We start from the raw sequence: 26,292 nt of genomic DNA on the forward strand, positions 1-26,292 counted from the left end.
CCAATTGTTGGTGTGTGTGTGTGTGTGTGTGTGTGTGTGTGTGTGTGTGTGTGTTTGAACACTTTTTGGCTCTACAAACCAGATCTGTATTAGATTATATTAAATACATAAATAAAAGTTCACATTGATCCTGAAGCGAACACCTTACAAGACCCAGCGGGCTTCTTTCAACTAAAATATAACTTTTAAAACCCATGGGGTCCTAATTTGTTTATTTGGCATAGGTGACAAAAATTAGGGTTTGTTTGATTTTTTGACAGCTATGTAGGTGTGACAGGCAAGGGATGCAGGTGGCGCTGTGGGTTAAACCACAGAGCCTAGGACTTGCTGATCAGAAGGTCGACGGTTCGAATCCCCACGATGGGGTGAGCTCCTGTTGCTTGGTCCCTGCTCCTGCCAACCTAGCAGTTCGAAAGCACATCAAAGTGCAAGTAGATAAATAGGTACCACTCTGGCGGGAAGGTAAATAGCGTTTCTGTGCGCTGCTCTGGTTTGCCAGAAGCGGCTTAGTCATGCTGGCCACATGACCTGGAAGCTGTACACCGGCTCCCTCGGCCAGTAAAGCGAGATGAGCGCCGCAACCCCAGAGTTGGTCACGACTGGACCTAATGGTCAGGGGTCCCTTTACCTTTACCTTAGGTGTGACAGGCACAGGAGTCCAGAGAGAGCAAAAAGTTGGCAACTCAAGTAGACAGGAAGGAGCCAACCCTGATTCCCCTTCTACTGGGGCTCTTGCCATCCTCCCTGCTTTGCCTAATAACTGCCTTTCTCCTCAACTGCCATGTCCTTTTGTGACATCAGAGGCAGTCTGTTGCTAATGGCAACAGCTAGGGAGGCATCAGTGCAGCCTCCCTAGGCCTGACAATTGTGGGGGCACCTCAGCCGTTAGTTTATTGTTAACAATATTTACAGCCCATGCTTCATGTGTACTAATGGGGAGGGGGGGTCATGCCATAAACTCATATATTTGACCTTCCATTATCTGTTCTTGAACAATGGACAGTACAGGTCTGTACTTAGAAGGAAAGCCTCTCTCACTTCAGAGAGCCCTGTGGTTCTCTTCATTGTTTTTAAGTGTGGTCTTGAGAAAGCTTCACTGCCTTCAGACATCTCCAAACACAAAATGAGGGGTATCTGACAGCATCACCCAGTTACCTCCACCAGCTTCTTCCTGGCAACTTCAGCCACTAACTTCAGCCTGCCAACTTCCACAGGTGTCATCTATTCAAAAATATCCACCGGTTTCCTTTCACACATCACATTCACATAGGGGGAAGTGGGGCAGATTGATGCAGAAAAATTCAACCTCATATTTTATGTAACAAAAATGAGTCAAATAATAAAATTTTTGGCTTGACGCATGGCAAAACTAATCAATGTTATAATAGCAATCCAAAGAACCATTAAAGTTAGAAGATAATGAGAATATAATGAACTTCAGTAAAAAATGGGTTTTGCATCATTCTGCCCCACCTACGGGGCACTTTGATACAAAGCGTAAATTGTATGAGAATGGTAATTATTTGCAAAAATTTAACGAAAAAGCAATTTTTATTGTGAGAGATCATAATCAGCCTTACAATTTGTTGTTTAAAATCTAAATTACGTATCAAAACTAACAGTGCTTCACACGTATCATAGACTTTATGGCAGGTTTTCTTAACAAAACATCAAAACTTATGTTAATCTTTCCTCAAACACCTATCCATTTTTAAAAAAAACTTTGGAAAAACTTAAAAAGTATAAGAACTCACATTAGGTAGTCAAAAAATAGTAATTTAAACAAAATGCTTATAAAAAAAATAAGATAATTACTTAACCTTTAGTTTCTGTTGCACATTATTATATCCACTTAAGTCAATAGAAAAAGTATAAAGAGATGTTCGAGATTTGCCTTTGGGAAATTTGGTTTTGGCAACGGCAAAACAACATCCTTGAAATCAATGTTTGCCTTATCTTCTACAATGGGGAAAACAAACATACAAAATCCTGTTTTTTTCCTGAGATATGACATTTGATAATCGGTCATATTATATTTAGAAATGACTTTGGCCACGTAGTAAACAACAGGTTTTTTTTTCTTTTCAAATTAAATGGGTTTAGAGATTTCATGCAAACTTGTATATTGGGGCACTAGTGTATACTAGCGGGGCACTTTTATATGTATCAATGTGCCTCGTGTCTTAGTGTATCAGAGTGCCCCAATGGACATTTTTTTAAAAACTAACAATTATTAATAAAACCACTGAATTTAATTAAAAATCACATGTAATCCTGACTACAGAGTGGAATAACTTACCTTTGGTATTTTTAAATCTTAACTAAACAACGTAAAACAGCTTTGGAACACTTTTACATTTCACGTAATTTTTTAGTTGGCCGTGCTAAAAACACACCTACTCTTGTCAAACCCCAACGGCTAACTGGCAGGCGTCGCAGTCGCAACTGTTGTACTCACACATGTGTAGACACGTTTTAGGGATGTCGTGACACAAATAACATTTTTTAAAAAAACAACAACACATTATTTAAGGTAGAAAAGGACAAGATGAAATTATACAATTGAATATAAATATAGATGGGAGACGGCTATGTATAGTGAATACTTACCTACTTTTAAAAATTTTCACCTATGATCTTTTTCTTTTACTTCTTTATTTTTTCTTTGTTCTTTTTTCCTTTTTTCTGATATCTTATCTTTCATTTCACTCCTTTGTTGTGAATCGCATTTTATAGAGGTATAAATAACTGTAAATATGAAGAGACAAAGTATTCTCTAATTTTTTTCCCCTTGGTTATATGTATTTTCCTTTTCTTTTGTATATTCTTCTGTTGTAAATATGTATGTTTTCTAATTTGTACTTAATAAAAATTATTTTAAAAAATTTCTCAATATTGAAATATTGTTAGTGTATCAATGTGCCCCGTGTATCAATGTGCCCCACTTCCCCCCTACATTCGCCTGAACCACATTTGAAACTTCCCATTCATATACACAAGCAGACATCTGCCAACATCCATGAAGAATGCCAATGGACATATTCACTCATCTTTCACTCTCCATTCACATATACTCCCCACAGATATCCACCGGCTTCTGTCAACCAGCTTCAAAAGATGAATGTCAACCAGCTTACATCCACAAACGTCAGCCTGCTTCAGCCTTGTGGTACCCGCTGGTTCACTAATGTGAACTCCACCGGTTTCTACCTACCAACATTTGCCAGCTTCTGCTAGGTCCATTACTAGACACCAGCCAGCTTCCAATTGTGGGTATCAGCCATCTTCAAGCTATGATCCTGCTCAGCACGTAAGCTTGCCTTTCTGTCACTCCATAGCATTCCACTGCCTCTGTCCATCTGCCACTTCTTGTTCTTCAAGTGGAAGAAGACCAGGCAGTGCTGAAGGTCACAGCTGTTGTCTGCTGTGTTCTGCTAGGGTAGAGGAAAAGGCCCGCCTTTATGTCCACTCAGGCTTTTGTGATGTCACAAGTAGTCCATAACCAACAGCAACAGCTGAGGAGGCATCATCATAATCTCCTCAGGCCTCACTATTGTGTTTCTATCTCAGCAGTAATTGATATATGTGCTTGTTTATTATTAAAAATATTTAAAGACCACCCATAATCTGTACTGATACCAGGGAGGGCACACCATGAAAAATGTCGTAGGGGGACCATTTTCAGCAAAAGGGCTACATTCCCTTGTAGGGAACCCAACAGGAACTGCATGCAGGTGGAGGGTCAGAGGCAGAGGGATACAGCACATGTGTTACAGACTTCCCAACTTTCACAAGATATATTGCACTTATATTTGATTTGTAGAAATTATATCCAAATTCTTATCTACTGTATACTTTGGTCATTGGTCTGCTTGTTGGCTTGTCTGTTCTCACAGTTTTGTCACCGCCAAACTCGGCATGAGTTGTGGGTGGCACTCATTGTTGACATTTGGATGTCGGGTACCATTTTGAATCAAGATGGCAAACTGAAACATGACTTTGGTGTAGGTTCGGCTGCCTCCAGAGATATTGTCGTCAAACTCAGCAGAAGGGTTCCTGAGGTGGGGATAGCTGTCTCCATTGATGTTTGGATGCCAGGCACCATTTTGAATCAAGATGGTGAACCGAAACATGACTTCAGCATGACTTTGCCCAATGCTTGGCGTGATGGGTTCAAACTCATAAATTGCCCTATCCATTTAAAAAATCACATTTTTTTTGTTTATAGTCGTTCTTAGGCAGTGCCAGGCACTCCCCACTATTATAAACACATTGTATAGAGCAGCATATACAAATTTTATGCAAATCTTTGTCATTTTTGTGTGTGTGTGTGTGTGTGTGTGTGTGATGCATTTCCTCTCTTTTGGTGACACACTAAATGGCCACCTTAACCCAAACTTGTTTGCCCTGTAGGAAAGAACAAATTGTCATCTATTCCGTATTTTTCATGCACCCCCCCAAAATAAAAGCAGTATACTGAAATTGAATCTTAGTGGGAATAATTTAACAGCAGGAACACCACTTGTCAAGTATGGAATATACAACAATAAGAGTATATCCAGAGTTCCACCAGTAAATCTGCATATAAAGCGTGTTCTCACTAGCAGAGAGCACGTGTTGCGGTTGGGGAGCAGGCCACCATCATGACTAGGCAAATTTGGGGAACCCAAGCCGGTAAAGGGTTAATTGGGTTGCTGGGGATTTTTGTATGTTGCTAATTTGGAGGAGGGGTCAGAGTCTATAAATTGAGGAGTTAGACTAGGGGACGCCCTCTTGGCCGTTTTGCATCGGATCACATGGAGCACTTGGACAATCTTCCCATTGTCTGGTTACATTTCTTTATTTCTTTATTTCCCCTTTCTTTTAATTCTCTCTAGTCCCTTAAATAATTTAATTCCCCCCTTTTCCTGTTCGATTTCCCACCCCACCCCTTACCCTGCCCTGTGGGAAGATTCTCCCTGTATCTGTGGCTTGCCTTTCCCAATAGGGAGAGAGCCTCCTTTAGGGGCTTTCTTTTGCAAAAAGGTTTCCCCCATTTCCCTTGTTGAAATTGTGGGGCTAGTCAGGGCTGTTCCCAGATTAGCTGGTATCACTTTCGTTTATAGTATCCCTGAAGATTGGCTTTATTTTGAGTGTGTGCAGCGCTGTTGGCCAAATTTTAAGCTAGCCTTGGGTGGGAGCACTAATTTGAGTTCCTTTAATATTGTTATGACATTCTCGCTATAGGAATGTATCTGCTTGTAGGCCCAGTTGCTGCTAATGTATATCTGAGGCAGACAGAGGGCCCCAGAGGCTCCCTGTGCCTCCAAGGACTATGAGCACTCTGTATATGCTCTTGAACTATGCTGTTTCTGAACGAGTTTATTTTCTTTAAGTTTGTTTTGCCCTGATAGTGGCGACTGCCATTTTAGAGATGAGCCATTGTGGCTTGGTGGCTAAAGTGTAGGACTAGGACCTGGGAGACAGGGTTCATATCCCCCACTTAGCCATTGTTATAACAAAACAAAACAAACTGCTCCTTTTTGGGCTATTCTGTTGCTGGGTAGTTTGGCCCATTTGTGATAGAAGAACTTTGGGTTTCTTGAAGGGGTGCTTCCCTCTAAAAGGGCAAGCAGGGGTACCTGGACAAGCTGTGGGCTACCTCAACTCTGCTATTTCACTGGAAACATTTATGCCTGGCCTAGCAGGTGATCCTAGGGTTTTGCCCTAGAATTCGATGGCCTGGAAGCGTTTCCAGCCTGAATAGTGTCCCCATGTGGTCCATGAAGCTTTGGTTTCACTGGGTCAGCGCATAGTGCCGGTAATGCCTAGGTTGCAGGATTGGTCCCTGTATGGGACAGCTGCATGCTCCCCCATTGCTCTACCTGGACACTTAGGTCCTTTTGGTGGTTACCTCACTGCGAGGGATGTAACGGGCACCACGTTTGCAATATGCAACTGGGGGAAAGCACCTTTGCGTACCTGCATTGCAGTTTGCTCTGTGCGTTGCAGAGCACGGCGCTGCACGGGCTGCAATTGCATTGCATTGCGTGAGAGATTTGCAGTTGCATTGCACGGAGGGTGTGGCATTGCATGGAGGGTGTGTGCGCATTGCACGGAGTGTGTAGTTGCATTGCACAAAGTGTGTTGTATTGCACGAAGTGTGTTGTTGCATTGTACGAAGTGGGTTGCTGCATTGCACAAAGTGGGTTGTTGCATTGTACGGAAGGTGTGTGCATTGCACGGAGGGTGTGTGCATTGCATGGAGGGTGTAGTTGCATTGCAGAGAGTGTGTTTTTTGCATTGCACAGAGTGTGTGTGCATTGCACGGAGTATGTAGTTGCATTGAACGGAGGGTGTGTGCAGTGCACGGAGTGTGTAGTTGCATTGCATGGAATGTAGTTGCATTGCATGGAGTGTGTGTGCATTGCAGGGAGTGTGTTTTGCATTGCACGGAGTGTGTAGTTGCATTGAACGGAGTGTGTAGTTGCATTGCCCGGAGGGTTTGTGCGTGCATTGCATGGAGTGTGTACTTGCATTGCACAGAGCGTGTTTTGCATTGCACGGAGGGTGTAGTTGCATTGCACGGAGGGTGTAGTTGCATTGCATGAAGAGTGTGTGCACTGCACGGAGTGTGTTTTTTGCATTGCACAGAGTGTGTGTCTGAAAAGGAAGCTGGCTCGGCTGCAGCTTTGTCGGGAATTCTTTAGGGGTTCTGGCCAGCGTGGGCCCTGTAAATTTACATATCATGATGGCAGCACAATATGCCCCCTGCCCAAGCGGGGGCTGGAAGCTGGCAAGCAATAGCTCAATACCTTTTGCCCAATATTCCCATTTTATTTAGGGATCCAGTTGGATATTGTTTCTAAAACATACCACTTGCCTATGGAGAAGCTGTCTGCCTTGAAGGAAGTTATTTTGTAATACTTCCTCTGTAGCAAGTGATGCTTCATCAGATCCGATCTTGCTGGGTCACTTAATTAATCTTCCCACCAGGCCAGGCTGTCTGAGGTCCCCTTACCTTTGTGTACGCCTACCAAGTGTGGTGAAGGCAGATATCAGGCGATGGTAGCAATTCCTGCATGTATGCAATAGTAGTTCGCCATGGCAGGATACCTTGAACCCGCACAGGGATTTTCAGCTTCATGCTGGTGCTGCTGGATCTTTGCCCTTTGGTTTTTATTTCAAGGGTTGCTGGTGTGCAAAGCGAGGGCCTCAAGCCCGGTGTGGTGAGGCAATCATGTGACATAACTTTTCTTGAGTTTTCCCCATTGTAGTAGCAGTTCACATGTGGCCCGAGGAGTTCAGTGACCATCGGATTGGTTTTTGGTTTAATAACCAGGTAGTGGTGAGCATCTTGGCAAAACAGTCCTCACGCTCTAGCACAGTTTCTGCCGCCCTGCTCATGCTTTTGAGCTGCGCCACTTAAGGTTTAATATTGTGCTTTCTACTCTCCAAATTATGGGATCCTCTAATGATGTCGCTGACACTCTATCCCACTTTCAGATGAAGCGCTTCAGATCCTGGGCTCCAGACTCAGCTATTGCCAGACTTTTCCAGACCACCTGTGGCATTTTGACAACAATTAGTAATTACAGAGAGCGGCAGCTTCCATTTCCCCTTCTGCTCTTACCTCTTATGGGAAGGATGGATTTCTTAGCCTTAAGCTGGCAGTCCTCGGCCATTCAGATGAATTGGCCCCCATCCTCTGAGCAGATCCTGCAGTATTTGGTCTACCTGCTGCAGATGGGGCGTGCTGTTATAACTATAAGAATTCAGTCTGCTGCAATGTCTGTTACACTGAAGCTTTATTTTTCAGAGACCCTTGTATAAAGTTTGCAGTGCGCAGGGCCTTGGAAGGTTAGAATAGGCTCCAACCTCATAGGACAGTGGGCAGGAAGTCGGTCAGTTTTTACCTATGCAGTATCTGCAACAAGTTAAAACTTGTTTGCTGGTTAAGATCAAGGTGAGACTCCTTTCAGTAGTCCATTGCATTTTCGCACTGAGGGTTGGGAAAATGGTTGTTGGAGCCAGCACGGGGCTGAGAGTCCAGAGGCTTATTGCTTCAGGACTTTTCCTTACCCTTTGGAGCTTGTCATCGGAGTTGGGAATGCTAAAACAGACTTAGTGGGCAGGAGTGCCACAATCAGGCTTCCCGCCACAGGTGAGGAGGGCCCTTGCCCGGTTATAGAAGAGAATATTTGGCTTTTTATTCCCTGGGGGCTGGCCCGCTCCTAGTGCATGAAAATGGGTTCCCGTTAGCCAGACATCAATGTGTTTACGTCATGCACCAGTTATTACGGCCTGCGGCTTGCTTACCGCTGAACACGCCTCATTCCTTACGATTAGGTGCTGCTGCAAAGGCTGCACACTGGGGGCCTGTCAGTAGACAGGATTGTGAATACGGGCCATTGGAAGTCTGACACTGACAAGGGTTATATCAGGAAGTGTCACAATGATGTCTGTGCTGATGCTTGTCTGTTATTTCCTTTTCCTCCCCCCCTTCTTTTTTTCTTTTCTTCTCTCCTCTCTTTTCTTTTCTTTTTTCATAAGGAGCAGCTGTGCACATTTGGGCCACAGCATTGTACACTAGGCTGGCAAGCATGTTGACAAGTTTGGACTGGGGCGCCATTTCAGTCTTCCTGCCCATGTGAACATATACTGGATCTCCAGATGGGGAATACTTTGGGAGGAGATCCTTCCTTTGGTGCGGTCGAGTGTGACCTGTGCAGGTCCTCCCGCAGTGCTGGTGGTACAGCTGGGCGAGAATGTTTGCTGTCTTCCTCCAGCATAAGTTTGCATTCCTGCATGCAAGAGGGCTTGGATTGAGTTGGTGGCAGCTCTCCCTGGACTCAAAATAATTTAAGGCATTGGTTCAAGGTGGTATGGAGGGGGGGTTGGAGCACCTGTCCCCTCCAATGCGCAAAGATGTTCCATTAAGGGAATTCAATAATAATAATAATAATAATAATAATAATTTATTATTTATACCCCGCCCATCTGGCTGGGCCTCCCCAGCCACTCTGGGCGGCTTCCATAAAAACCAAAAATACAGTAAAATGTCACACGTTAAAAACTTCCCTGAACAGGGCTGCCTTAAGATGTCTCCTGAATGTCAGATAGTTGTTTATCGCTTTGACATCTGCTGGAAGGGCGTTCCACAGGGCGGGCGCCACTACCGAGAAGGCCCTCTGCCTGGTTCCCTGTAGCTTTGCTTCTCGCAGTGAGGGAACCGCCAGAAGGCCCTCGGCGCTGGACCTCAGCGTCCGGGCAGACTGATGGGGGTGGAGACGCTCCTTCAGGTATACTGGACCGAGGCCGTTTAGGGCTTTAAAGGTCAGCACCAACACTTTGAATTGTGCTCGGAAACGTACTGGGAGCCAATGCAGGTCTTTCAAGACCGGTGTTATATGGTCTCGGCGGCCGCTCCCAGTCACCAGTCTAGCTGCCGCATTCTGGATTAGTTGTAGTTTCCGCGTCACCTTCAAAGGTAGCCCCACGTAGAGCGCATTGCAGTAGTCCAAGCGGGAGATAACCAGAGCATGCACCACTCTGGCGAGACAGTCCGCAGGCAGATAGGGTCTCAGCCTACGTACCAGATGGAGCTGGTAAACAGCTGCCCTGGACACAGATTTGACCTGTGCCTCCATGGACAGCTGTGAGTCCAAAATGACTCCCAGGCTGCGCACCTGGTCCTTCAGGGGCACAGTTACCCCATTCAGGACCAGGGAATCCTCCACACCTGCCCGCCTCCTGTCCCCCAAAAACAGTACTTCTGTCTTGTCAGGATTCAACCTCAATCTGTTAGCCGCCATCCATCCTCCAACCGCCTCCAGGCACTCACACAGGACCTTCACCGCCTTCACTGGTTCTGATTTAAAAGAGAGGTAGAGCTGGGTGTCATCCGCATACTGATGAACACCCAGCCCAAACCTCCTGATGATCTCTCCCAGCGGCTTCATATAGATGTTAAAAAGCATGGGGGAGAGGACAGAACCCTGAGGCACCCCACAAGTGAGGGCCCAAGGGTCTGAACACTCATCCCCCACCACCACTTTCTGAACACGGCCCAGGAGGAAGGAGCGGAACCACTGTATAACAGTGCCCCCAGCTCCCAGCCCCTCAAGACGGTCCAGAAGGATGCTATGGTCGATGGTATCAAACGCCGCTGAGAGATCCAGCAGAACTAGGAAACAGCTCTCACCTTTGTCCCTAGCCCGCCGGAGATCATCAACCAGTGCGACCAAGGCAGTTTCAGTCCCATGATGAGGCCTGAATCCCGACTGGAAGGGATCCAAATGGTCCGCTTCTTCCAGGCGTGCCTGGAGTTGTTCAGCAACCACTCGCTCAATCACCTTGCCCAGGAATGGAAGATTTGAGACTGGGCGATAGTTGGCCATCGTGGCCGCATCTAAAGATGGTTTTTTAAGAAGCGGTTTAATAACCGCCTCTTTCAGCGGGTCTGGGAAGGCTCCCTCACGGAGGGAAGCATTCACCACCCCACGAAGCCCATCGCCCAGTCCTTCCCGGCTAGCTTTTATAAGCCAGGATGGGCAAGGATCCAGGAGACAGGTGGTTGGTTTCACTCGTCCAAGCAGCCTGTCCACATCCTCGGAGGTAACAGACTGAAATTGATCCCACTCAACTTGACTAGACAGAACTCTAGCACTCTCCCGCCCCGGCCCTGCTCCCACGGTGGAGTCTACTTCTTCCCGAATCTGGGCGATTTTATCTGCAAAAAACTTTGCAAAATCATTGCAGGAGAACATGTGGCCCGTACTGGGCCCCGATGTTGCAGGTGGTTCCGCTAAATTGTGAACCACCTGAAAAAGTCTCCTGCTGCTGTTTTCTGCAGATGCAATAGAGGCGGTGAAGAAATTCTTCTTCGCCGTCGCTATCGCCACTTGGTAGGCTCGACGTTGAGCTCTAACCTGTGTCCGGTCAGATTCGGAATGAGTTATCCGCCACCGGCGCTCTAGCCGTCTCAACGATTGTTTCATTGCCCTCAGATCCGTGGAAAACCACGGGGCTGTCCGGGCTCCATGCAATCGGAGAGGGCGCTTCGGAGCCAAACAGTCAATAGCCCTGGTTAACTCCACATTCCAGCGGGCCACCAGGGAATCGGCTGAAAGGCCATCAACATGGGATAAAGCATCCCCTACCACTCTCTGGAAACCATTTGGATCCATTAAGTGGCGGGGGCGGACCATCCGAATTGGTCCCACCTCCCTGCAGAGGGGATGGGTCGCAGAGAAGTCCAGTTGCACCAGGAAGTGATCTGACCATGGCACTTCTTTCATTTCGCTTTTACTTAGTGTCAGATCACCAACATCCATAGAGGTAAACACCAGGTCCAAGGCATGTCCACGGCTATGGGTTGGGCCAGACTTATTCAGGGACAGCCCCATGGAGGCCATGCTTTCCACGAAGTCCCGAGCGGCCCCTTGTAAGGTCGTGTCGGCATGGATGTTAAAATCCCCTAGGACGACCAGGCTAGGTGTCTCCAGGAGAACATCCGCCACGACCTGAAGCAGCTCGGGCAGGGAATCCTTGGTGCAGCGGGGAGGTCGGTACACCAAAAGGAATCCTGTACTGCCCCTATTGCCCAACTTCCAGAACATGCACTCAGAAAACTGGGTCTTCCCAATAGGACGCCTGGTGCAAACTAATGACTTCCTAAAAATCACTGCAACCCCCCCTCCCCGCCCACGTGACCTGGGTTGCTGTGCGTAAGAGAAACCTGGTGGACAAGCAGCGGCAAGGACAGGCCCATCTGCTTCATCCAACCAAGTCTCTGTCACACATGCCAGGTCAAATCCTCCATCCATGATCAAGTCATGGATGGCAGTGGTCTTACGAATCATTGACCTGGCATTGCACAGCAGCACCTTCAGGTCACGTGGGTATCCCTTGCTGATTCTAGTATCCATCCGGACAGGACCAGACCCGGAGGCAGGGATAGTCCTCAGACAACGACTAAACCTGCCTCCTCTGTAATGACATGGTCTGGTCTTAGCGTAACTCCTCCTCCTACCCGTGATCACTGAGATCGGTTGTCCCAGTGCATCCCCCCCTGTGGAACATGCCCCAGCCATTTTGTGGGCTGGGGCCCACTCCCCGGCAGCCCTGAACCCTCCCCCTAAAAACAAAATAACACCTTAAACAAACAAACAAAACCAATAAAACAATACAAACAAAAAAATGTAAAAATTACAAAAACATCAAAATAAAAAAATAATAATTCCCCAAGCCCAACCAAACATCCATCCCACCCCCACCCCCCACATACAAAAAATCCAAAGAAAATTTTTAAAAAACATTTTAAAAACACTCTGTGCCTCTCCGGCAGTAACAACTGTCCTAGTGAGGCCTGTCAGGCCCCGCCCTGGGCCAGGTGGTAAGTGGCAGGGAGGAGCAGGGCCCTCAGGCACTCACTCAGGGGACTCCTCCTGGGCAGCAGGCAGCAAGCAGCACGCAGTCCTTGTGAGGCTTCAGGCCCCGCCCCAGGCCAGATGGTAAGTGGCAAAAGCAGGGCCCACAAGCACTCACTCAGGGAGTCTTCCTGGGCAGCAAGCAGCACGCAGTCCTTATGAGGCCCCAGGCCCCGCCCCAGGCCAGATGGTAAGTGGCAAGAGCAGGGCCCACAAGCACTCACTCAGGGAGTCTTCCTGGGCAGCAGGCCGCAAGCAGCACGCAGTCCTTATGAGGCCCCAGGCCCCGCCCCAAGCCAGATGGTAAGTGGCAAGAGCAGGGCCCACAAGCACTCACTCAGGGAGTCTTCCTGGGCAGCAGGCCGCAAGCAGCACGCAGTCCTTATGAGGCCCCAGGCCCCACCCCAAGCCAGATGGTAAGTGGCAAAAGCAGGGCCCACAAGCACTCACTCAGGGAGTCTTCCTGGGCAGCAGGCCGCAAGCAGCACGCAGTCCTTATGAGGCCCCAGGCCCCGCCCCAAGCCAGATGGTAAGTGGCAAGAGCAGGGCCCACAAGCACTCACTCAGGGAGTCTTCCTGGGCAGCCATTCAAGGTTTCACCATGCTTTTGTCGACCCCTTTCGAGGGGTAGGGCCATGCCAGAGTCCTTGGGAGCATTTGGGGTGAGCTTGAGTCTGATCCTGGTTCATTGCTCCCCCATGCTGTTTACTGGAACTGACGATATGGTGGGGCCCAGTCGTCAGTGCTGCCCTGCTGAGGTCAGGTGCAGCTAGTCTGGAACCAATGCCTAGACAAACTACCACCGAGCAGGCCAGGAATCATGTTAATAAGGCGGTGGATAATAGAATAAAATAAATAAAGTAAATAAAATAACAAATAAAATAAAATAGGTCCTTGCTTTAGGTGGTTCTGTAATATTGCACCCTGCTAATTTTCTTCAAGGCTGTTGCCCTCTTTAGGGCAGATGGGGTGCATCTTTCCCCTATGGGGAATGACACCTGGCGGGATGTGATTGTTTTGGGATTCATTCCTCCCCCACAATGTTTGCTGGTACTGACGATATGGTGGGGCCCAGTCGTCAGTGCTGCCCTGCTGAGGTCAGGTGCAGCTAGTCGGGAACCTATGCCTAGACAAACTGCCACCGAGAAGGCCGGAAAGCGTGTTAATAAGGCAGTGGAAATAAAATACAGGTCGTTGGAAATCGAATGCATTCAAAGGTTATGTTCGTTAACATTATTGGTGTCTTACAAATTTTGCTTGTTTTATCTTAGGTTTAGCAGCTGTCCGCATCTGGATGGTGGGGCACAGCATCATCCACTGGGCTGGTGTAGCAGCACGGCAGTCACAGTCGGAAAAGGGTCCAGGTCTTGGCCTTCCTCCACATATTCAGTTGTCTTGGCTGTCCAGACGGGGAATGCGCTGGCCGGAGCTCCTGCCTCGGATCCGGAGGCAGTTGCTAAGGGAAGGACCCCCATCGGCCATTGTGGTGCAGCTGGGTGAGAACGACCTGGTTTCTACGGACTGTTTTTTCCCTGCGTGCTGCAATTTTGTCGGACTTGGAGGGGCTGCGGGCAATGGTGCCAACAGCGAAAATATTTTGGTCAAGGCTGCTACAAAGGCGTGCTTGGAGGGGCAGTCGTTGCCCAGCCGCCACTGAGAGAGCCAGAAAACGCATCAATTCCGCAATGTCAAAAAAGATCTTGGAGCTGGGCGGAGATGTGATTTTTCATCCTGAGATTTCCTCTCAGAGGCCATCCTTCTTTCGAGATGATGGCGTGCACCTTTCTGCTTCGGGTAATGAGGCTTGGTTAGGTGCGGTGGTGGCCAAGCTGAGGTCTTGGCTGGGGCTGTGAGTGGTTTGGCGGTGAGCCGTGGGCTCCATGGCGGTTAGGCATTGGTTAAATTGGTGCTTGGAGGGGTAAGGTGCCTATCCCTCCAAATGATGCGAATGGGAATTCCGTTAAAGGAATCCAGGGGCTTGCCATTCTTTCGTCCTTGTCCGTGGTGCCGGGCTTGGGCCGTGCAAGCCCCACCGGAACATGAGGGTGAGAGGTGTTGGACTGAGTTCCCAGCCTCATTTCTCCCCAATACTTGTTTCCCACGCTGGCTTCCGGTGGTGCCCGGAAGTTTCAGCCCTGTCCTCGGGGGCAAGGACAGATAGTCATAACCAATGCCTAAGCAACCACTCACATTTTCTGTATTTGAATAAAGTTGTGGCCAAAATTATGCCAAAAACCTTAAACAAAAATTAACGTGTGCTGTGTGAATTTTTGGGGGGTGGCACTGCGGAACTCAACACGCAAAGCGTGTTCTCACTAGCAGAGAGCACGTGTTGCGGTTGGGGAGCAGGCCACCATCATGACTAGGCAAATTTGGGGAACCCAAGCCGGTAAAGGGTTAATTGGGTTGCTGGGGATTTTTGTATGTTGCTAATTTGGAGGAGGGGTCAGAGTCTATAAATTGAGGAGTTAGACTAGGGGACGCCCTCTTGGCCGTTTTGCATCGGATCACCCGCCCCCCCTCCCTTTTTATAGGGTGGTTCTTGGGTTCATTTGACCTTGCTATGCCTTTCATGGGGTCGTTCGCCTTTGAGCGGGGGCCTGGTAGGAATTTTGCCATTTGGCTGATTGGCTGTTGCCATTTGGTTTTTGCCTACTGCGTAGCAAATCGTCACAACTTGTAAGGTTGGCGGTTAGGCATTGGTTAAATTGGTGCTTGGAGGGGTAAGGTGCCTATCCCTCCAAATGATGCGAATGGGAATTCCGTTAAAGGAATCCAGGGGCTTGCCATTCTTTCGTCCTTGTCCGTGGTGCCGGGCTTGGGCCGTGCAAGCCCCACCGGAACATGAGGGTGAGAGGTGTTGGACTGAGTTCCCAGCCTCATTTCTCCCCAATACTTGTTTCCCACGCTGGCTTCCGGTGGTGCCCGGAAGTTTCAGCCCTGTCCTCGGGGGCAAGGACAGATAGTCATAACCAATGCCTAAGCAACCACTCACATTTTCTGTATTTGAATAAAGTTGTGGCCAAAATTATGCCAAAAACCTTAAACAAAAATTAACGTGTGCTGTGTGAATTTTTGGGGGGTGGCACTGCGGAACTCAACACGCAACTGTCAGTGCAAAAGCACCCCCAGGTCACAGCTAATCCACAGTTGTGACTGCCCTAACTATTTGGCATTTTTATTCTCACGTTTAAATTATTTCCCCTGCTGCTACAGTTTACTGAGGGGGATATTATTATTATTATTATTATTATTATTATTAAGCCCATGTGTGTAATTTGCATTTTTTAATTATCCTCTTTTGATGTAATCTCCTTTGGGAGCCTGAGTAAAGGTCACTACATACTTTAAAATAAATATATATAGAATGTACATACACCTACACATAAGCCCCGGTCCTTAGAAATGCCTATCCTCAACCACACACATTTACTACACACCCCGATCTATCTATTTACACTGTACATGTACGCTGCCATGAATTAATACACAACCCTCTATGCTTTTACATATAATCAAATGTACACCTGGGTATGTACGCACGGCACATCAACAGTGATGGCGTGCAGGGCCTCCAGCGCGTGCACGCACAGACACAAAGCCTTTGTTCTCTGTGTTTGCTTGGCGAGGGCAATAAATGCCCCGTGTCTCTGCAGCTGTGAAACTGACCTAGTTCACAGCTCCCAAAGGAGAGTTCTCTGCCTTGCCAGGGGCGACTTCCCTTTAGCCTCTTGTCTTGGAGGAATAAGAAGGAAAGCAATCGCCCGGCAATGGGGTCACCCAAGGCCTGAAACTAGGTGTCGGTAGGAGTCCCAAAAGTGTGCCATAAAGTCATGTTTGAGTTTCAAGCTTGGAAGCAGTTACTATAGCTACCGTGGCAGACGGCACCTTGCAGGTTGGTTTCCATATGAGCTTGGTTACTATTTAACATCTCCACCCACATTAGGCCTGATTAAGCGAATCAATAAGATAACAGAGGAGGCAGGTTTGCTCACCCTTCCGCCCGCCTCCTTCACCCAGCTTTTCTTGTAATTTTACACTTTCTCCGTTTTCTCCAGAATTATACTGATGAGAAATGGTCAATGTAATCACACAGCTAAGTGCTAAGATGGAGGCGCCATATGGTGAGTACGCAGGTTACTATCTTCTTTCCTTGTTGCTGATGAGAGAGAGCGGAGAGATTATGGGCAGCGTTGTGTATGGTGAGGGCATGCCAGTCACACATTGTCGATCTGGGGAGCCTTATTCCCCCCCTCCCCTAAACGCTTTAACCACGCGGTGTGTTTCATTGTAACGTGCTTCCCCTCAGGTTATTGTGTCATCTTCAGCCAGAAGTTAGCCTTCCTAAAAATAAAATAAAACAACCTCTCTCTCTTTTCGATTATGTGTGTGAGCAAAAGTTTTCAGGCTGAAATGTCCTGATTCAAACGGCTGGCCTGGGAGAGCCTTTAACGTGCAAACCGGAAAAGGAGGCTCTTTCCTCGTTCTTTGTGCAGTCTGATGCGTGAGAGAGAAATGAGGTTTCCAAGGGAAGAGTTGAAGTTGATACTAAACAGAAGGACTTGACCCAGACCCATCACTCACAAAGCTTTGCAAAGTAGCTGAACATAGTAACGCCAAGAGATATTTTAGTTGACGCAAGTTTAGTCCATGAATGGGAGGCAGCTGGGTTTTTCTAGGGATTTAGTGAGATAGCTCTAAGACTCCTTGGTAAGTTCTGTCAGCATAAAGGTAGAAACCTTTCAGCAGATATCTTCAGTTAAGGATACTTTCTGGAGGGGCATGAAGTGTTCTCAGGGCCTCGGGTCAAAGTCACCACCCTCCCAAATTGCATTTTGCAGAACCGAGTTGGTGATCCCCATATTTGTATGCATGGAAAATATGTTTAGTGGTGGTAAAATATAAACACCCATCTATGGATCAGTCATATATCCATGAGCTAGATGGGTTTGTTTCAAATACAACACATGCATAATAGTCTCTCAGCATGTTTTCCTATACCTGCAGAAACCATCCTGTGTTTGCAGCTCATACCAGACTGTAATCTAGGTGAAGATCCCTTTTATCAGATGGATTGAAACTGGTCTTAAAAATACGGTTTGGGGTGTGAGGAATTCAAATCTGATATTATTTTTGTAGCTGGACAGCATTTAGCTTGGAAAGTCCAGGTTTGATGAAGAAGTGCATAAGCTACTTTCGGAAAACAAAGAATTTTAGTTTTACCTTCTGAAAATGTCAGGTACTGCTAAAGAACTAAGGAAATAAAATCTAATACAACTGTGAGTACTTCACAATACTTTTTAATGGTTTCTATGCAATTTTAGTCAAATTTTAATATAACTAAACTACATTAATTTAACCAAATTATCTTTTGAATTCCCAAGTCATGCTACAACTTTTTAGCACCCCTCATTTGGGGAATTTGAAAGTTGAAAAATTCAACACACCCAAATGAGCAGTTGGTTCATTGGGTCCTGAAACTTGAGGGCCTGAGAAACTAAGCCTCTGACGCCTGGCCAGGCTACCCCTAACATAGAATATCTCTTAAGGGAAAGGGCAGAAAAAAACTCTAGGTATTTCAGAATTGACTCCTGCATGTTTTCCCCACAGATGCACACTTTTCTTTATTTCCAGGCTTGAGTATAGAAACGCTTCAACTACAGAGCACCCAGAGTAGTGACCTTAACATAAGATCAATGAAAACAAAATAGTTACTGCTTACAAGTTTTACAATCTAAAAGACACCACACAAAAGGAAAAAGGATGAAGAGGGAAGAGGAAACAAGCAAACCCGGGCACTTATTTTTAAGTTACACACTAGTTCTTATAATGACAAGCTGGTGATGATCTTTCCTTCCAGGAGGTCAAGGTAGTATGCATGATTCTTTTCCCTCTCCTTTTTAATTTCCACAGCAACTTTATGAAGTAAAGCTACAGTGATAGGATTAATGTCACCCAGCTTTGTGGGTATGGATTTGATCCTGGGTCACCCCAATTCCGGTCCAGCACTCTCCAGGACACCATACTGGCTCCCAAAGTTTTAAAGATCATTTTCTGAGGATTTAAGGGTGATTGTTGTGATGAGCTAAAAGAAATATACACAAGATTCAACATGGATGTAGTGTTATTTTGAATTCACCATAACAGTAGAGTAAGCAGACCACAGTTAAAGAATCCAGACTTCCAGCTGCAGGCTGAGTTCTGTGCAATGCAAAAAAACCCACCTTACTTCAATAGGCATTGCCTGATCCATATTAATTTGATCACACTTTCCTGCAACAGCTGTGGTTTTTTTGTTTTGTTTTGTTAGCCAGCCCTCGCTTTCACTCATGCTGCCATAGGTTAAGCTGGTCATCATACGCATGCTTATTGCATGCTTAAGAGCACAGATTCAGTTTTGACACCACATTGCAACCACTGGGAAAAGCTATGGCTGCAACCGACACCCAAATATGACTTCCACCAAATTCAGAGGATGGTATCAGCAATGACATGTACACAACCAACTCAGTCTGGCGCAAGGCAGGTGGAAGTTAGCATAGGCAGATTAAAAAGTCACACCTCCCATGGGTTCAAAAGGTCATGTCTGCTGTAGATTGTCTGCTGTAGATCTCAACAGGTTTGTTACAGAGGTGTAGGGACTCAAAGACGTTAAAGGTTCTGGCAAACCTGCAGGCAAAGTCATTCCCAGCATTTTGTGAATGCATATACAGTCATACCTCGGGTTAAAGTAGCTTCAGGTTGAGCGTTTTCAGGTTGCGTTCTGCAGCGTTCTGCAGTAATGGAACGGGTTACTTCCAGGTTTTGCAGCTCGCGCATACGTTCAAAATGATGTCACGCGCATGCGCAGAAGCGGCAAATTGCAACCCACGCACGCGTGCAGACGCAGGTTGCGTTCTGCTCAGGATGCGAACGGGGCTCCAGAATGGATCCCATTCGCATCCAGAGGTACCACTGTACTATACAGAGAGACTTCCTGATATTTAGTGCTATAAACCCCATGTTCTGTTAATGCATAAGCATTTTATTTTCAGTTATACTTAGCTATGACGAAAGCTTGCATTGATCACTCAGCATAGGTTTGAATTATGAATTTTTTATTTGCAATACTGCTTTATTCAGCCTGTTAAGATGCCTATAAGGAGTCGGTCTTATTTTAAACCACTCGGCTGATCACCAGATGAATTTCATTTACAGGTAGGTGAGTTGAGTGGTTGGTTGGAAGAGCGATGGAATATTCTGTCCATCCTCTGCTACTCCACTGCTCTTTTATGCTGGTTGGGAGAGAAATTAGGTTTGGTTCACATTTCTATGGAAATCTACCTAATTTGCACGTCCCCAAACAATATGTGAACAGGAATGCATCTTTCCTTCAAAATTCACACCTTTTTGAATTTTTCAATGCAGTTCTCCAACCATATGTTTACAAAAATGCACGGATTAAAGGAAACTGCATAAAAGCACATATAACAACAATGAAAAATAACATTAAAAATGTAGTATATTAGAGGGAAATGCTGGCAAAAATATGTGCATTAGGAACCATTTCATTAAAAAAGTGAATATTGAAAGAAGCGTGCACTAAAAAGCTGATTAATTTTCAGGATAATTGTTTAAAAATTGCATCATGATGTGGAAATGTGAAGAACTGAATAGTGGAAAAATGAAAAATTGGGAGAAACCAAAACTGACAGATTTATCCATCCCTAGTGAGGGAAGGAGAAACTCCTTCTTCCCTGCCCAGCACAGAAACCAAATCTCCATCTAAATTCTACTCACAGTTGAACCATCAAAATTAATGGGCTTAAGTTAAGCTAGAGCAACGTTCACTAAATTAGCAAAACCAATAAATGTATGAGACGCTACCAATATAACAAAGCAGCAACAACTGAATGTCAGCTGTATGCTACTGTTGATTCCCTCAAATTAGGATGTGAAGACAAAAAGGGGTTAACAGACCAGACTCCAATACAGAAGCGGTTAATTGCATCTAGGTGACCAGGTAGAGAAATTTTACATCAAGTAGCAGGAAGTCTCTGTCAATTGAACGTGTCAGGGCCTGTGGACTTTAACATTGCATGCATTTTATATGAGTGGAACGGATCCTCAGTTATAGACACATTCTGACAGTGAGCACCAGCCTTGTTTTTAAGTCCATTGGGCAGTGGCTGCTGCAAACACCTGAATGATCTGTGAAATAATAAATGGTCAGGTCACCATGTCCACTTCTGTTTGAATTAAAAGAAGCAACTGTCCGCCAGCTTCCAACATAAAAATGATTTGCTGGGGCTGAAGCACCATTAATTAAGTGGTATCATCACCGGTTTCCAAACTGGCTCTAAACCAGGATTGCAGGAGAGAAAAGGGGTGGCCCATGGAGCAAAGAGCTGGCTCAATGTCGGGCTGAGTTACTGTAGCTTTAGGGGGTGCATGGAAGGGAAAGGTTTTGCACATGCGGATTTTTCACTTAGTGCACTGCATGGGAGAGGAAATTGCACCTGCTGTAGTCGTGCATTCTGCACATCTCTTTAAGTCATACCCTCCAAAATTCCTCAGATGAAAATAGGAACATTTCTCATTCCCCCCACCCAACTGATGCTCCTCGATCCTGCCCCCATTTTTTGTCCCCTTCCCCTGAGCATTTCCACCACCACTTCACCAATGGGACACACCACATATGCCTTCCACTGTCCTGAGAAAATCCCTCAGTCACAATTTTATTTAATTTTATTCTTTGGTAAGTTTACGAAAAGAAAAACACACACCAAAAAACAAATTTTAGAAAGGGACAAGGTTAGATCCGGATGCACAAAGCATAAAAAAGATTCCTTGAGCTTCACTCTGCTCCCACTTTCTTCCCGACCTCTGTCTGCCCCTCAGAGCTGGCTCGGCACCCAGGACTGGGCAATGGCTGTGGCAGCCTCTTCTCTTCCTCACCTGCGCTCTAGCAGCTGCTACAATCTGCCCAAGGGAGGAGGCCGGAAGCAGCAGCAGCAGCCATGGAGAGGCAATGGGATGCTCCTCACTGCTGCCGCCATTCAGAACAAACACATCTTCCTCCATGAGTTTGGTGGTGGCAGCACTGGCAGGGGAAATAGGGACATTCCAGGGTAAAATCAGAAGCCAGCATGGCTTTCGTAATTCTGGGACTGTCCCTGGAAAATCAGAACACTTGGAGGGTATGTTTAAGGTGCATGTTCTGAATCCAGCTTCCACCCCAGATGGAAACACGCTCTCTTCAGAAGGTAGCTGTCATTTCTATCTGCTGGATTGGGGAAGAACGACTGCTTTGCGTGCCACCAGCCAGCCACGTCTTCCCCATCTGTTTTAAGTGATTAAACAAAGGGTGTGCTCTCCTCCCCAGACTTTTCTTGTTTAAATGTTGGCCACGAGAAAAAGCCTGCCAAGTCTAGCAGAGTCTAAAGATTTAGAGGGAGGAAACAACAAAGAGGAAATGGGAGCAAATGCAGAAGAGCAACCGACTGTTGGCAGAGGGAAGGGCAGTCCTTCTAAATAGCTAGGTTACAAAGTTATCCAAACAGAAGACGAAGGAAAACAGAGGATGGATTCAGGGACTCCATAAGTCCTAAAGCCAAACGGAATTTGGAAAAGGATTAAGGAACCTCTCTGTTCTGCATGAGCTAATGTCAGGCTGAACTCTTCAGAGTGCTATTGAGGAGCCAATTTCTGAGCAGCTGCAAGACAGACATTGCTAATTGCCCCAGGATGCAAAGCAGCAGCAGCAACAGACCATAAAACCCATGTTAACACCAAAAACCCATATGAAGAAGAGCAATAACTCAGTGGTAGAGCACGTGCTTTTCACCAAGAAGGTCCCAAGTTCAATCCTCAGCAACTCCAGCTGAAAGACTCTCAGATGAACCCAAAGAGTCACTGCAAGTCAGAGGAGATGGCAATACCAAGCTTGATGGACAAGGAGGGTATGATTTAGACTACGTGTTGCTGGGGAGAAACAGTGGAAGAGGGCAAGTGGGCTTCTCACAAGCATCTAATCTGCCGCTATGAGAAAACAGATGTTGGTCTAGATACATCCTTGGTTTGATTCAGCTCTTCTCATATTCTGAAGGCAGAAGCATATGTTCATCACTTTTGCTTTCTCACTCTCTATCCCCAGCTAATTCACACAACTATGTTGGTATTTTGGGGACATGGACTGACTGGATCCATTATGAAAGGGGTCAAAGGATGCCTTTGCCATGTATCTAGCTCACAACTCAAACCACATTGCTCAACACGCTTTGCTGCAGAGTAACAAGTGTGAGTTGACTTTCAAATGGATGTGTGGGGAAGCAATGGTGTAATCAAATGACTGCCCTACCCAAGAGAGATGCTGGTTTGTTTATGGCAAAAGAGTTGCCTGGCTTGTTTGCCAGGAGCAAATCCTAAAGTAAAATGTTCTTGGCCTAGTAACTTTTGTTGTTGTGGGGTGTGTGTGCGTGGCGGTGGCATTGTGGATTTTGCAAGGCTATCACAAGATTTGCAAGCTATTCAAATGCTTTGGGTGGAGGGGGACATAAACAATGAGGACAAATCCCACCATGTTGTGCTCAGCGTCTCTCACATGGTGTGGTTTTCAGCAGTAATCTGCATGCTTCAGGGAAAGAGAGCAAGCAACACAAGGAGATGGGGATTAGACATGTCCTTCCCACTTGCCACAACCCAAGCGCTGGGTAAACGCTGTTAATCCCACAGCGATTGTCAATAAAGTCCTTATACAGTGCCTGCTGCAGGTTAATCCACAGGTACATACACAAATGGCACAGGAAGGATAGCTCCTTTATAGTACTCAGTAATTTTGGGAACTTCAAAACAAATGGTGACCCTGTTAGGAAGGGTCCTTTTGAAAACCAATGATACAATTGATCCTTAATTGCAGATGTTTATCAGTGCAGCAACAATGCATCTGCCAAGCACAGAGAGCTTGGTGTAGCGATAAAGTGTGCAAGATCAGTATCTTGAAGAAATTATAAGAGCTGCTGCAGTTTTAAGATACTAAGTTTAGTGAGAGAGGCATATATCAGAAAACATGTATTTACTGTGTAGTTAATTCTCTTTGCAGTGCCTCCCTCCCATTTATTATTTCACTTCTATTTCTGCTCATTCAAATATGTGGTGGTACACATACCACATCAGAATCCACATGGGGTGTGGTTTGTTTTGAAACACTTCCCTCATGTCAAAATCTCCCTGTTTGATGTAGTGTTGGTGGGACATAGGATGATGTTGTGGCCATTGCTGTGGATGTCATTCTCTCAGATGAGACAAATTCAAGGAGGATATGCCTATCAATGTCGTGAGCACTACAACTGAGCCTCTCATCTTCAGAAATAGTATCATGATTTAGGTTAATAGCAAACTCATCTCCATATACAGATCCTTAGGTAGCCCAAACAGCTACCTTGTCCAAACACAAGAGAGAGGTATCAGCAAGCTTCGGGGAAACATTAAAGGATGGGCTAGCCCCAAAAAGGTCAATGAGGACTAAGCATGCTCAGTGGCCGACAAATGCTTACTGACTATTGTTGAAAAACTAGAAGGGAGGGTGGAAACAACGGAGTATCCTGAAGATGGCATGGCTGATGGGTTGGCACAATGAACAAAGAACTGAACACCACAGCAAATTGTCGCAGGTCCAACTTGTTTCTCGGAGTGTGAGATGCTGGCGACAGTAATGGGAGATGGCTATATCTGTCCTGTCCTGCTTGCAAGCTTGTCTGGCACTGAGTTTTCATGGACCTCCAGCCAAATCCAAGATACCAATTCTTTTGTGCAACTAATTGGGTGCACGGTGATGAAGCTGGCATAGAAAGGTTCCATTTATCAACAGTTGAAAGAGCTCATCTGTATAATTGCAAAAAACACTAAGGGCTGTCAAATAGACTGGAGCATGGGTAGCAAATTAAGGCCCGGTGGCTGAATCCTGCCCAATTGCCTTCTAAATCCGGCCTGCGGACAGTCCAGGAATCAGCGTGGTTTTACATGAGTAGAATGTGTCCTTTTATTTAAAATGCATCTCTGGGTTATTTGTGGGGCATAGGAATTTCTTCTTCTTCTTCTTTCCTTCAAAATATAGTCCACCCCCACCCCCCAAGGTCTGAGGAACAGTAGACCAGCCCCCTGCTGAAAAGGTTTGCTGACCCCTGGAGGAACTGGACATGGAGGAAAGGGTCAGTTTCCTTCATGAGCACAAATGGCCCCATGTATGAGAGGAGCCAACAGGTGCATGTGAGCCAAGCCAGTTGCTATGGGGCAACAGCCAGTGTCTTCTATATAAGTGATGAAGGCACTTCAGCTCATTAGTGTGCTGGGTTCTTTGTCTATGTGTTAGGGTCAAGCCATGAGTTGGAGTATGTGTTGCATCTTGAATCACTGGAGCAACAGGGTCCCTTCCAACTGACTTACTAGCAGTACATGTGAAAAGAATCTAGGGGTCTTGGTAGACCACAAGCTTAACATGAGTCAACAGTGTGACGCAGCAGCAAAAAAAAGCTAATGCTGTTTTGGCTGCATCAACAGAAGTATAGTGTCCAGGATCAAGGGAAGTAATAGAGTAATAGTACCACTCTATTCTAGGGATGTGGGTGGGGCTGTGGGTTAAACCACAGAGCCTAGGACTTGCCGATCAGAAGGTCAGCGGTTCGAATCCCTGTGACGGGGTGACCTCCTGTTGCTCGGTCCCTGCTCCTGCCAACCTAGCAGTTTGAAAGCACGTCAAAGTGCAAGTAGATAAATAGGTACCGCTCCGGCGGGAAGGTAAACGGTGTTTCCGTGCACTGCTCTGGTTCGCCAGAAGCGGCTTAGTCATGCTGGCCACATGACCCGGAAGCTGTACGTCGGCTCCCTTGGCCAGTAAAGCGAGATGTGTGCCGCAACCCCAGAGTCGGCCACGACTGGACCTAATCGTCAGGGGTCCCTTTACCTTACCACTCTATTCTGCCATAGTCAGACCACACTTGGAATACTGTGTCCAGTTCCGGGCACCACAATTTAAGATGGATGTTGACAAGCTGGAACGTGTGGAGAGGAGGGCAACCCAGATGATCAAGGGTCTGGAAACTAAGCCTTATGAGGAACACTTGAAGGAGCTGGGTATGTTTAGCCTGGAAAACAGTAAACTGAGAAGAGATATGATAGCCATCTTCAAATATCAAATATCTGTCACATGGGAGAGGGAACAAGCTTGTTTTCTCCTGCTTGGAGAACTCAAACCAATGGCTTCAAGTTGCAAGAAAGGAGATTCCGACTAAACATTCAGAAAAACTTTCTGACAGTAAGAGATGTTTGGCAGTGGAACAGACTCCCACGAGAGGTGGTGGACTCTCCTTCCTTGGAGGTTTTTAAACAGAGGTTGGATGGCCACCTGTTGTGGGTGCTTTAGCTGTGATCCCTGCATTGCAGGGGTTGGACTAGATCAGGGGTTTATCTTGCCTGGGCTGGATTGGTCCCACGGAGATCCCTCCAAGGGCCGGGTCATGCGCCCGCCTGTGATTTTCGGTGTCTGTACATGCACAGATGCAACTTTCGGCTCCTGCACCTGCACCGATGCAATTTTCGGCACCATGGAAGCGAGTCCCCATGCTGCGCCAGTTTAGCGCAGCGTGAGAGCAGGCAGCTTGATTCGGGGGTGGCTCGTGGGCCGGTCAAATGACCTCTGCGGGCTGCTTCTGGCCCATGGGCCCTAGGTTGCTGACCCCTGGACTAGATAACCCTTGGTGTTCCTTCCAACTCTAAGATTCTATGAAATGTTTTGTACTTGTATATACATATATCTGTATCTCCAAAGCCTACAAGCTGTTTGTATATATCAACATCCAGAACTGGAATACTGAAGCCTGTTCTTCTGCAGCAGTAAACTATTTGG

The 26,292-nt window shown here is 46.4% G+C and overlaps 1 protein-coding gene across 1 annotated transcript in view; it reads left to right on the top strand.

The window, feature by feature from the left end:
- The first annotated feature begins 16,403 nt into the window (after nucleotides 1-16,403).
- HNF4A (hepatocyte nuclear factor 4 alpha) overlaps nucleotides 16,404-26,292 on the top strand; it is a 78,580-nt gene continuing 68,691 nt past the window's right edge. The window contains exon 1 of the mRNA XM_081196422.1: nucleotides 16,404-16,534. Coding sequence (XP_081052548.1) covers nucleotides 16,486-16,534 — 49 coding nt within the window. The 5' untranslated portion in view covers nucleotides 16,404-16,485. The remainder of the gene's footprint in view (nucleotides 16,535-26,292) is intronic.

This window comes from Podarcis bocagei (genome assembly GCF_964188305.1).
Source record: "Podarcis bocagei genome assembly, chromosome: 5".
Lineage (NCBI taxonomy): Eukaryota > Metazoa > Chordata > Lepidosauria > Squamata > Lacertidae > Podarcis > Podarcis bocagei.